General features: G+C 55.6%; 1 protein-coding gene and 1 long non-coding RNA gene across 2 annotated transcripts in view; one reads left to right on the forward strand and one right to left on the reverse strand.

Moving 5' to 3' along the window:
- The window catches only part of ERGIC1 (endoplasmic reticulum-golgi intermediate compartment 1), a 113,499-nt gene that overhangs the window by 55,800 nt on the left and 44,707 nt on the right, over positions 1 to 12,992 (forward strand). The window contains exon 3 of the mRNA XM_061129483.1: positions 3,293 to 3,365. Coding sequence (XP_060985466.1) covers positions 3,293 to 3,365 — 73 coding nt within the window. The remainder of the gene's footprint in view (positions 1 to 3,292; positions 3,366 to 12,992) is intronic.
- LOC133046600 (uncharacterized) lies at positions 4,515 to 8,683 on the reverse strand. Its single transcript, XR_009690538.1, has 4 exons — positions 8,557 to 8,683; positions 8,004 to 8,276; positions 7,558 to 7,654; positions 4,515 to 5,785 (listed from the first exon to the last, which is right to left on the reverse strand). It is a non-coding gene; the product is annotated as an uncharacterized LOC133046600 (long non-coding RNA).

Genomic DNA, 12,992 nt, shown 5'->3' on the forward strand with positions numbered 1-12,992 from the left:
TTTCACTCATTTGCTCACCTGCTCAGATATGTATTTCCTGCCTTCTCTGAGCCAGGCGCTACGCTGGGCCCCGAGGCCCCAGTGGTGCTGAGCTGTTGTCTGTCCTGCCAGTCTGGAAACAGTGTAGGGACAGTGGACCCTCAGCCTGGGCTGCTGGATGCTGGGGTTCAGCTGAACAGACTCTGCACTCACCCCCTTGCTGGGTCCCAGCCTGGGCCATCTGCAGGCTTGGGTCAAGGAAGGCAGCTAGAAAATTTGGATTCATCTAAGTCGGCATTGACCTTCAAAATCACCTCCCAAGTCTGTGCCTGTTCATCATTATAGCAACCAGTTGTCTTCTGGGCCTTGAAGGGGGGATGGAAGGGGTGAAAATGACTGAAACGTGAGTCAGAAAAGGTGTGAGGTTGCAGGGGAAGGGTGCTTTGCCCTGCTGGCTGGGTGTTTTTTTCTTTTTTTCTTTTTATATCAGGAGGCATCATAGCTGCAGTGGCTTATTTGCAGGTAAGAAGGGGAAGGCTGTGAGTCTGGGAAATTTGGATTGCCAGCTGGTCTCCTGCAGTGGATTAGTTCAGCAGCTGGAGAAGACGTTTGACGTTAATTTCTGTGCCAGGAAAACAAGCCACATGGCCACTCTGTATAAGCTGATGTGACTCCTGCCTGGATGTAGATTGCTGCGTGCACAAAGCCTGTGGACATTGTGCTCTTTGCTTAGAAGAGAAACTCAGATGCTCAAGGCAGGACACAGGACTGTAAGGGCAGCGCCGCTGGGCAGGGGCTGTGGGTCGGGCGTGAGAAGGAGGCTCACACGGTGTGCCTTTTTACGCAGATTGATGATTTTTCTTGCCCCGTGTCTGGGTGTGGGTCTGGGGCTTGGTGGGCACTCTGGGGTGTCCCTGTGCCATCCTGCTCTGGGGTCTGAGATCTCAGGGTCCTTTTCTTAGGGCACTGGCTCCAGAACGGTCAGGTTTCAGCCCCCCACCCTGCCCCTGCCTGCCACCCGGTGTGTTCGGGGTCAGAGTCTTCCCCTCTCTCAGCCTTCCTTTTTGCGCCCTCTGTCACATGGCAGCGTGACGTGATATGTGTCTGTTAACGTTCCCACAACACGACATGTGTTAGGGGCCCCTCAGACACTTGTTCTCCACCTTCTTCCCTCCGAACACATCTTTGCCTGTTCGTTTTGCCATGAACAGATGATGCAGCAATAATGATGCTTCTGATGATTAACGCCTGGCTTCAGCATCCATCAGGATGGCTTAGTCCACCCGGTGCTGGCTGTCGAGAGTGTAGTAGATGGGACTGACTGAGAACTTTTTTCTTCGTGGCAAACTGAGGGCCAGCCCATTTGTCAAATCACCTTCCTGAAAGCAGCAAACCCACCAGGGTCTCCCTGATGAAGATCCTAAAATGAGCTAATGCTCGCACCGTTATCACCTGCCAGGCACCGTTTGAAGCCGTGTCTGTGTTGTGGAAATTCTCAAGCAGTCCCGTAAGGCAGGTGTTACTGCCGGTGCCGTTTTGCAGGTGAAGAAACAAGCGAGAGAGGTTGAGTAACTTGCCCAGAGACACACAGCACGTGAGTAGCAGGCACACTGTGGGAGCCCTTGCCCATGACACGTCTCTGTGATTCACCCCGACGAGGCGCGCCGAGCCCGTGTTCTGTATTTCAGGGGCTGGCTCCCTGCCTTCCACAAAACCTGTTATCACCTTCTGTGCACCCAGTCCCAGGCCAGACACGGGAGTTGTGGAGTTTTTGCCTTCCGAGTTATCAAACTAGTGAGAGGCAGGGCTGCAGATAATCAGTAACATGTGGAAGGTGTTCAAATGGAGGCTGGTAGCACAGAGGACGGAGGGACCAGTTACACCTCCAAGGGCTGGAGGAGCTTCCCACCAGAAGGGACATTTGAGTTGGGCTTCAACCTGGGAGGATGAGTAGGAGTTCACCCGGCAGAGATGGTGACCAAGGAGGAGGAGTGAAGATGGGGAGGTACCTTCCAGACAGAGGGTCCTCACATTTAGGGACCAGCACATGGCCCAGGGGCACTGTCGTGAGATGGGGCTGGAGAAGAATTGAGGGCCAGCCCCGGGGGTGCTTGTTATGTCCTGCCCCAAGGAGTGACCACAGGGTCACAGATCCCAGCCTCGCCAGGGGCCAGGCAGGCGAGACAAACAAGAGTGACGTGGGACGACCCTGGCGCTCCATCCCACTCACTGCGTTTCAGACTCATAGGACCCTCAGTCATCCCCACGGAGAGCCTTCTCTGGAAGCGCGGCTCTGGGGGTCCTCAGTTCTCACCTCTGATGGGGACTCGGGCCCGTTGATGAGTCCACAGCAGGCAGGGAGAGATGGCAGTGGACACCCCGCCTCAGCCTTGGAATCTGGGTGGCAGGAGGGAATGCTGAGGCCTGAGGCAAACTGGTGAGCTCAGACCACCCCCTCGTGGAAACAGAGCTCGATTGTTCTGGAACAGCCAGAAATCTGGACTGTAATGTGACATCTCCACATTGTTCGATGTCGAGGCCAAGGTTTTTTCTTGGTTTGCTGTTATTTTGGTTGCGGTGGGTCTTCACTGGTGCGCACAGGCTTTCCCCTGTTACAGTGTGTGGGCTTTGTTTTCCCACGTCACGTGAGATCTTAGATCCTGGACCAGCGATCGAACCTGCATCCCCTGCATCGGAAGGTGGATTCTTTACCACTGAACCACCAGGGAAGTCCCTCCAAGTGTTAACATATATATCCGTTGAGCCGAACAGAACACATCTGTGGGCCACTGATTTGCAGCTGTCATTTTGTAACTGATGTCTGTGTTAAAATGTTATTGTGGAAAGAAGCTGGGCTGGCCCCTCTGAGGACTGGCACTGGCCCTTGGCCCGTAGGAAACCAGACTGCACTGCAGGAAGGAAGCGGCGGGTGAGGACGGAAGTGCCATCCGCCGATCCCCATCTCTTGCATTACTGCCTGACCCCTCTCTCCACTCCCACCCATCCCCCTCCACGGAAAAACTATCTTCCATGGAATCAGTCGCTGGCGCCCGAAAGGTTGGGGGCCGCTGCCTTGGAGGATCTGCCCAAATCGGGGGCTCTGTCTTCACGGGAGGGTCAGATCAGCTGGAGGTGGCCTCCCTTTGTGGGAGGGGGGCTGCCTCACGTGCGGGCCGAGAGGTGGAAGGGGCTCTGGGGGACCTGTGGGCCTCTGTCCCCCTCCCTGTAGGCAGCTTCTGTCTGCGGGCGGGCGGCGCCCCCTCCTATCGGCGCCCAGCACCACTTAACTGGGCGTCTATGTCGTTTCTTTCAGTCTCCATCTGCTGCTGCCTCTTCATCCTCTTCCTCTTCCTCTCGGAGCTCACCGGATTCATAACCACAGAAATGTAAGTTATATCCCCCCGGCGGGGGGGCCATTCCAGAGGTCCCGGGGACCCCAGACAAGAAGAGGGAGGGGCTTGACAAAGGAGAGAAACCTCCGAACCTTCCACCTCCCGGTGTCAAAGCCTGTGGCATCAGTTCCTCCTCTGTTTCCTAAAGAGTTTTAAACCCAAGGCGAAAACTAATGTCGCTTTGTTGAAGCCGAAGAGAAAACTTTGGTTCCCTTCTGGGGTCCGGATGGCCCCTCCTGGGTCCGCAGAGGAGCAGAAATCATTTGCTCATGTTTGCCGTCTCTGCGTTTGGCCAGTGGGCTTTTTTCCCTCTGAGTCATCACAGGGTCATTTGATGTTAGAGCTGGAAGAATTCAGAGGAAAAAAAGAGGGCAGCTCTCTACCCATGTGGAGGCAAGGCTCTGACATCAGAGGGCAGCCCCTCCACCATGTCCCCTCCCCTGTCCTGAGCCCACACTGCGTGAGGAGTCCGCGTGGGCTTCCTGGCAGTGATTGACGCATTGTGAATGCATCCCGGATTCCTAGAATCATCTGTTGTCTAGATAACCCAGTAAATCCTCTGGGGCCTGTGTAACATCGAATGCCATTGGAATTATTCAGTCACGGCCTCATCAGATGCCCCTCCAAGATGAATTAGACCCAGAAGCTTCCTGCCTTCACCTCTGGCTTCCAGACCTCTTCATTTCCATGTTTACAACCCAGAAAGTCATCACGGGGCTGGGCTGTGGCCACCCACTCCCCTGTCCAACACTGGAGTTCTCTTTTTCACTCATGGAATCGCCTGGTCAGCCTCCCCGTCAGCCACAAGACTAGGAGACGGGGAAGCATAGCTGCACAGCCCAGGATGGTCCTTGGTGCAGCCGTCCCCGCCGTTCATCTGCAGACATCCCTGGGACGCAGTTGTCCCCCTTTACAGACGAGGAAACTGAGCCTCAGAGAGGCCAGGGGACCTGCCCACGGTCCCGCCTCTCCCCCCACCCCTCCGCCACAACTCGCTTCTGAATATAGCTTTCTGCCGTACTCTGATGTGGGAGACTTTGTCTTCCTTGTCCCTCTGATGCTGTTGGTAGCCCTGATGGCACCACAGCCCCAGGGCCACATGGAGCAGCGGAAAGACTGGACGAGGCCGCGGGAGATCCAGGGTCAGGCCAGCCGCTGTGTGATGCTGGACAAGGTGCCACCCCTCTCTGGGTCCCGGTGTTGCTGGCCCAGCAGGGGAGGGCGCACCAGAATCCAGGCCCAAGGAGCTCGTCTCCTTCCTAAGACATGGCTCCTTGACCAGGCAGGGGTCAGACAGAGCCCTTTGTTCCCCTCAGAATGGACTCCGTCCTAGTCAAGTGTGTATATTTGGGCCACTGGATATTTCACGGGTCATCCCATCATGATTTGGAGGTAGAAGCAGGGAGAGCAGCCAGAAATTGAGACCTGCTGGCATTACGAAGGACCTCCTGCGTGCCAGGCACACCCCACTCCCTCTGTGTGGGAGGGGGGCTGCTGTGCAGACTACTCATGTTATAGATGAGGTGAGAAGGGGTCCCCACGTGGCAGCTGCGAGGAGGCAGCCCTGACCATGTCCCAGGTACCAGGTGCAAGACTTTACGTATTCCAGGCAGGGAGGCTGGCAAGTGCAAAGGTCCTGAGGCATGGGTTACCCAGTGTGCGTATAGAGAGTGGGTGTGAATAGAGCAAAGTGAGCGAAAGGGAGAGCAGAACGTGGAGCAGGTGGCCGCTGTGCATTGCTGTGGATCAGTGCGGACCACCCTTGGTCCTGACCCCGGAAGTCTGGGGTGAGGTCTGCCTGGCTCACTCCTGTGTGGCTGCATGCTCAAGAGGAGCCAAAGATGCAGGCAGTGGATACAGACGGTCAACAGGCAAAAAATATGGAATGTGTCAGTCAGTGATAAGGGCTCTGAAGAAAAAGCAGGATGGGAGATAAGGAAGGTATGTGGTGTTTCGTGAGATTTTAGCAAGATTATTTACCTACAAGGAGCTTAATATAGTGCCTTATGTACTTTAATATCAGTAGATCCATATCCCTTCAGGCATTTATTCATTTCACATTTCTTCCCTGTGTAACAGAAAAAAGCAGTGTGTGTAAGGAGTGTTCGTGAGTGTTCGTTTCTTTGTCCCTCCCCTTGAGTTAAGAATGGGCCTCCGGCGCCTTCTGCCGAAATCCTCAGGGGCAGTTCCTTCAGCTGATCGTCCGCTTCGCCCATAGTGAGGTAGGGCGCCCAGCAGGTGCGTTTGGGCGTCAGAGCTGGTGACTGCGGCAAGAGGAGCCTGCGGCCGTGTGCAAGCCAGCCAGCTCGCCCGCTTACCGGGGCGGGGCCCCCACCACTCTGGCCCGGTCCCCTTTCCGGGACGTCCTCTTCTTGGCTCCTGGGGGCATGCTGGACACTGGCCCCACCACGTCCCTGGACAGGAGGAAACATGAGGAGTGAGGGGCGGAATCTAAACACGAGGGGCCATTCACTCAGTGCTTGCCTTGCGTCCAGTTCTGGGCTAATGAGCGCTGCCCTGCGGGGAGAGAGGGAGGGCAGGGGCGTGAGGGGAGAGGCCTGTTGGGGCCAGAGGCTCCATCCATGATGATGCAGTGAGCCTAGTGCCTGCTTTCTCTCTGGCCTCGTGCCCAAGGAGCAGGAGCTGTCCAGAGGGCGTTCTCAGGGGTGAGGACTCCACAGAACATTCCAGAGGAGTAAGAGTTGTGCCTTGGGGTCCTTCCTCTCTCAGAAGCTTCTCTGACTGCCCCGGCCCCCAGGAAGCCCTGCTGGTCCAGGAAGGACTAGGGGTCACAATTTTTTTCCTTTGCGGGATGGCTGGCCCTCCCTGGCAGTTTGGTGACCACAGCGGATCAGCCTCCCCATTCCCCACCGTGAAATTGTAACCCAAGGAGATGAGGTCACCGCTGGTGGATCAACATCGCTCCAGCACTGGCCTGTGGTTATCAGTGACATAAGAGGCTATTCTGGCCCAACCCGGTGGAGAGGGAGACCTGTTTGTCTGCGTGGTTGGACTTTGACCCGGCCATTAATTATCCGTGGGAAAGTGGCCCTCTGGGGTGCCCGGAGGCTCCGTGTTCGCAGGGGAATGGCACCCTGTCCTCAGAGGACACGGCCACAGTACATTCCAGCCTTTGACTGCCCAGGCTCTGGCTCCTCTCCATTATTAACTTGATGAGGGTTTATAATTTAAAAAATGTGATCACTGGATCTCTCCATTGATCGTGTATAGCTTAGTACAACTCATCATACTTTCCAGTTTTGATTTATAGTGGGTGACCATGTGCTGGCCACCTAAGTTAGCACTTTACAATGCTCATCTCTCTTAATGGTCGCAGAACCCCTGGCGCCAAGTACGGCTGTTGGCATCAGTCTCACTTTATAGCTGGGGAAACTGAGGCACCAGGAGGCTAAAACCACAGCGAGGTTGGTTAGTGAGCAGTCTGAGCGAGAACCGGTCCAGGCCTGTCTGAGGGCAAAGCCTGGACTTGGTACCAGGCCCCCGTATCCTGCTCTTTTCTGTTCAGAGCATTTTGGAGCCCCAAGGACATGGGAACTCCTGTTTTTTGGTAGGAATAGTTCCCTGAGAGACTTGCATGCTCCATTCTAGGGGGAAGGTGGCTGCACAGGCAGGCGGCCCTTGCCCACCGAGTTGGAACTTGGGCATTCCCCTGAATTAATTGGGCCTTATCCTCACACGCAGGCCCCTAGTGGGGTGGCCAGTAGCTTAGCCAGGAGGAGGGGCTGGATGGCTCCCTAGGAGCCCAGGTTGCCCACTCTGAGGTCTGGATTGGGAGCCCAAGCTGGGTAGAGAGCCATGGTCGCCCCTTGGAGGAGCAGCAGGAGGCCTGAAGGCTTCTGAGCAGAATGATGGGATCAGGTTTGTGCCTTGGAAAGATCACCTCTTGCAAAGATGGGTGTGGGACAAGGTGACCCTGGAGGCCAAGGCCTGGTAAGAGGGGCTGATGATGACCCAGGACAGAGGGCCTGAGGGTCCCAGGGTGATGGCTCTGGGGAAAGGGGCGGGGGCAGGACTAGGTAGCTGGAAAAAGATGCTTTCTGGACATCCACCTAGTAGGTCATAGATGGACTTGCCCTGGAACTGTCAGCATTTCAAACTCAGGGTCCCAGAGAGCTTGCCTGCCTAACCTCATCCCTCTCCCACCACTCCCACCCCAGGCCCTTACCGCAAGCCTCACTGCTGTGTAAGTTTCCATTAAATCAAATGATTAAGCATGGAGGTCAGCGACTTTGGGCAGGAATCCGAAGTATTCAAGTACTTTTCTAAAAGCAAATAAAATTGTTTTCCGTAGATGTCATCGGACTCACGCCTCAGCCTAGGATTTCAAGGCCCTCTGTTAACATTCCACTTACCCTCCCCTGCCCATACCTCCCCAATCCCTCTCCTCCTGTCTCCCTTCGTGGCCGCTGCTCACTGACTGACTGCTGTCTGGCGTCCCCCACCTGGAGTGTGCCTCACCCCAACAGAGGTCGTGAGCATGCGCTTTCTGCTGCCGGTTCAGGGAGCCCTTGTCTGGGCTGGGGGCTGGGGGCGGGGAGCAGATGCTGAAGCCCACCGAGGGGCAAAGGGAGCGATGACAAAGGGCGGGGCAAAAGGGAGTGGACCCCTTACCCCTCCACGCCCGGGAGGTGCTTGGGCCAGGGGTGGGGTGAGGTGGGCTGGGCGTCTGGAGTTCATCAGAAAGATGGTGGCCCCTGCATCACAGGCTTCCGTGGGAGCCACCTGCCTCTCGGTCTTTCATTGATCCGTCCCATCCAGTGGAATGCGGTAGAAAGAGCATGGCTCTGGGCACCGGTGGCTCCAGCTTCAGATTCTGCCTCTGGTTTCCCAGCTGTGTGATCTTGGCCAGTCCTTTATCTATCTTCCTCTGAACCCAGTTTCATCCTTGTGAAAAGAGAACAGTAACCCCTATTAAATGCTGGTGCGCCGTGAGTATTAAATGAGCTAGTATGTGTGAGAGGCCCCAGCGTAGTGCCTGGCACCAGCTGGGTACCCAGAACTGGGACATCTCCTTGGATTAGCAAGGCCAGTTTTTGTGCGGGCCTTAGAATATACCAGGGCTTCCCAGGTGGGTCAGTGGTAAGGAATCCACCTGCCAGTGTAGGAGGTGTGGGTTAGATCCCTGGGTCGGGAAGATGCCCTGGGGTAGGACGTGGCAACCCACTCTAGTATTCTTGTCTGGAAAATTTCATGGACAGAGAGGCCTGGCGGGTTACAGTCCGTGAGGTCTCAGAGTCGGACCCGACTGAGCAACTAAGCACCGCAGAATGTGCCAGGGGCCACTGCGCGTCTCACACACGCGTTTATTCCTCTCAACAAGGCTGTGAAGTGGATCCTGTCGCTGTCCCTGGGACTTTGGACTCAGTGAACATTACAATGATAGCAGTAAGCGTACTGGACATTCACTGGGCGTGTATGATTTTCTAAGGTTGTGTCCCCATTTTCCGTCTGGGAAAACAGTGGGTGAAGAAGGAAAGCCCCTTGTAGATCAGCCCGTGGGTGGCAGAGCTGGGAGCTGAACCCCGGGAGCCTGGAGGTCTGTCGCGCAGTCTTGCTGTCTCTGCCTGGCAGGGCCTGTGCTCTTCGCCAGCCCCTCGGACGCAGGAGTGACCCACACCGCTTGTCCAGGGCAGCCCGCCGCTTTACGCCGACCCTCAAACACGCCTGTGAAGTCACTGGAGCCACCAGCCCTCTTTTTCTCCTTTTCTCCCTCCCTTTCCTTTTTTCTCTCTCATTCTTTTTATCAAGGTACGCGTGTAACATAGAGTGGCCTGTCAGAGTCAGTCTAGCCGGTAGCGGTTAGCTTGGCTTGGCAGGCGCCCGCGATTGGTGCTGGGGGCAGGCCTGCAGCCTGGCAGGCGGTGGCAGCAGCCCAGGGTCCCTGGAACATTCTCCCTGGGTGTGAAAGGCGGCTATACTGACCTCATCAGGGCGGGCGGACAGGTGATTGAGCCGTGTTTATCCTGCAGCCCTGGGCCCTTCAGGAAGGCGCCTGGGAGCAGCCAGCCCCAGCCTTATGTAACCAGGCTGGCCCCTAGCTCTCAGGCCAGTGAGTTTACCAGCCCCTCCCCAGTCCTTCGGCCTCTTTGTCCAGGGGTGGCACTTCAGCCCCCGGGAGAGGCCTCCTGGAGCCTCGGGGGTGAGCTCACCTTGGCGCCACACCTGGGCTGCACCTCGCTCTGTGCTGAGGTCACCTCCAGAGGATTGCCAGGGGGTGACATCATCCCACAGGCCATCAGCAACAGGCAGAGGCCCCGCCTCCCAGGTGAGTCGCTTCAAGGAAGAGTCTTACGAAGCTGGGAAGGGAAGCGGAGGGCTCTTCCTCTGTGATGTTCTGTTAATCACCCAGCGACCTTGTTACTCAGCAATCCTGTGGGGCTGCGAATTATAGAAATGGGGCGCTGAAGGCTTCAGAAGGAGCATTTGGTTGTGAACAAGTTAGCCTTCCTCCAGCGTAAGCTCCTGTGGTCCTGATCGCTCCCCTGCCAGTGGCTCACTTGTTCCTCCTGATCGCTCATGTGGGCCAAGCCCAGCCCCGTCCCCTGTCTCACACCTGGTGGCTTCAGAGGGACAGGCACCCTTCAGTTCCTCCCTTGACCCTGGATGCTGAGGACGGGAGGGAGGGCAGGCAGTGTGAGCCCTGAAGAGGCTGGTGGAAGGCAGACCTGACTTGGGGCTCCACCTTGACTGACTCTTTTTGGGGAAGGGGCTCACCTTCTCTGAGCCTCAGTTTCCTGGTTCTGAAACGGAGATCAAGGACCCCCTGGTGGTCCAGTGGTTAGGACTCCACACTTGCACTTCGGGGGGTACGGGTCAGGGAACTAAGATCCCACATGCCGCGTGACATGGCCCAAAAAGAGAATAAAATGGAGATCAGGGTGTTTCCCCGGAGCAGATGGGATAACGTGAACGTGTGTAGACCTGTTTGGGCCTCTCCTGGCTCCCTGGGCTGCAGGTGCAGCCATCTGAAGGCTAAGCCGGCTCTGTTGCTCTCTCATCTCTGAGCACGTCCTGTGACTCCCAAGGAAACAGGCCCCAGGTATCTTTCCGAGCCTACCTTTTCTCGTTAATTGAGCATCAGCGACATTACACTATGAGCTAGGGACACGAAGACAGGGTCTTAGTAAAAATGAAGTGCCTTTGCCCCAGCCTGACTCGTTCTTTCCCAAAGAAGTCATCATTCACAAGGCTGTCTTTAGAATCCAGTTGTTTGGAGCCAACAGTCCTTTATGTTATAGCCTATGGACAGGACCCACAGGGCCTGACTTATGTTTAAAATAACCACAGCCCAGCTGCCTCACGCACTGTCCATTAGGCTGTCTCTAGAGCTGGTGCTGTCTCACTGGGGAGTGACCTGGAATCAGAGGTGGGCTTCAGCCGCAGCCACCTGGTGTCCACTCAGCACCTCCCTGAGGATATCTCCGAGTGGCCTTGAGCTCGGCACAGCCGTAGGGAACTTGGTATTTTTCCTTCCCCAGTAGTCCTGGGCTCCCTCTCTCAGGGGCTCCCAGCCTAACACATGGTTCCAGAAAGAAACGTGGCCATCTGCTAACATGTTTCCCTCCACCCACCCCCACACCCTGTCCATTGGCGAGTCCTGGCTGCCCCAGGCCCGGTACCCTGCGTCCCTCCCTCCTCTTCATCTTCCTGGACACTGGGTCCAGGCTGCCACCTCTGACCATGGCAGCAGCCTCCCGGGTCTCCCTGGTGCACGGGGACCCCCTGGGCCATCCTCGAATCTGCCCGACGGATCCTATCAAGGTGCCAGCCAGACCACACTGCTGTGCTTGTGATCCAGTCTGAAGGCCTCATGGAGCCTTGTGCCCGCCTAACCTGGCCTCTGCCCCTTCTCCGACTGCGTCACACCCATTTCCCTTTGCTTTGCAGCCATGGCGACCTTCATGCATTTCCCCAAATGACTGCTGCCCTCCCTGCTTCCAGGTTTCTGCACAGGTTGTCCCAATGACCCTCCCTCCCTCTTTGCCAGGACAGCCTCCTCATCCTTCAGACCTCATCCCTCATCTCCTCAGACACCCTCCCAGCTCACTGTCCCCAGGGGTCCATCACCCCGTGAGTCTCTCCCGCAGCACCCCGAAGCTTTCCATCAAAGCAGTCATCTTAGTTGGGGTGACGTGTTTATTTAGGAGGCAAACAGTGTCTCAGCTCAGTGAAGGCAGTTGTTGGTTGTTCAGTTACTAAGTCGTGTCTGACTCTGTGACCCCACAGACTGCAGCATGCCAGTCTGTCCTTCACTGTCTCCCAGAATTTGTTCAAACTAACGTCCATTGAGTTGGTGATGCCATCCAGATATGCCATCCAGCCATCTCATCATCTGTTGCCCCCTTCTCCGGCCTTCGATCTTTCCCAACATCAGGGTCCTTTCCAATGAGTAGGCTCTTTGGATCAGGTGGCCAAAGTATTGGAGCTTCAGCATCAGTTCTTCCAATGAATATACAGGGTTGATTTCCTTTAGGAGTGACTGGTTTGATCTCCTTGACTCCCAAGAGTCTTTCCCAGCACCACAGTTCAAGAGCATCAGTTCTCTGGCACTCAGCCTTCTTTACGGTCCAACTCCCCCGACTGTACATGACTACTGGAAAAATCATAGCTTTGCCTATACGGGCTTTTGTCGGCAAATTGGCTTTTTAATACACTGTCTAGCTTGTCATAGCTTTTCTTCCAAGGAGCAAATGTAAATGAAGGCAGGGACCTTCTCTATATGATTCCTCACTCTCTCTAGTGCTTGACAGGTAGTACATGCTCAAAAAGTATTTGTTGAAGGATTTTCCTTAAGGGTTCAGTGGCTAAGACTTCATGCTTCTAATGCAGGGCACCCAGGTTCAATCCCTGGTCAGAGAACTAGGTCCCACATGCCACAGCTGAAGATCCCACCTGCTGCAACAAAGATCAAATATCCCGAGTGCTGCACCTAGGACCTGGCGCAGCCAAATCAATAAGCAAATATTTTTAAATAAAAGAACAGCTAGTGATGAAATAGGTCAGCACACACTGAACACTTAGCATCTTGCTAGCAGGTCCCAATGTGGTACTGTTGTCCCCGACAGCAAGGTGGCCTGGCTGTCCATGGAGTGATCTGCCCCACAGTCTGCCTCCCCCACCCCACCCGGACACCCAGGTCCCTGTCCCCGCAAGCAGCAAGTGTGTTACCTTACAAAGGTAAAAGGAACTTTACAGATGTTATTATGTCCAGGGTCTGGAGACGGGAGATGATCTTGGGTTATCGGGTAGATGGAATCACGAGAGTCCTCACAAGAGGGACAGAGGAGATCAGAGAGAAGAGCAGCTCCCCTGTGGCTGGCACAGAACGGGGAGGAAGGAGCTAGGAGCCCAGGCCTCTGGAAGCTGGAAACGGATTCTCCCCAAAAGGAGTACAGCCCCACAGACCCATCTCAGACGTCTGACCTCCAAAAGTATGAGAATAGATGTGTGTTGTTTTAACCCTTTAGGTTTGTGATAATGTGTAACAGCAGCCACAGGAAGGTGACCTGTGTGCTAGTCACGTCTTGGAGGTGGTGCCTGGCCCAGGGCCTTGTGAGAGCTGGGGAGAGGATGAGTGCCCAGAGACCCCCCACTTGAGCG

This window comes from Dama dama, chromosome 25 (genome assembly GCF_033118175.1).
Source record: "Dama dama isolate Ldn47 chromosome 25, ASM3311817v1, whole genome shotgun sequence".
Lineage (NCBI taxonomy): Eukaryota > Metazoa > Chordata > Mammalia > Artiodactyla > Cervidae > Dama > Dama dama.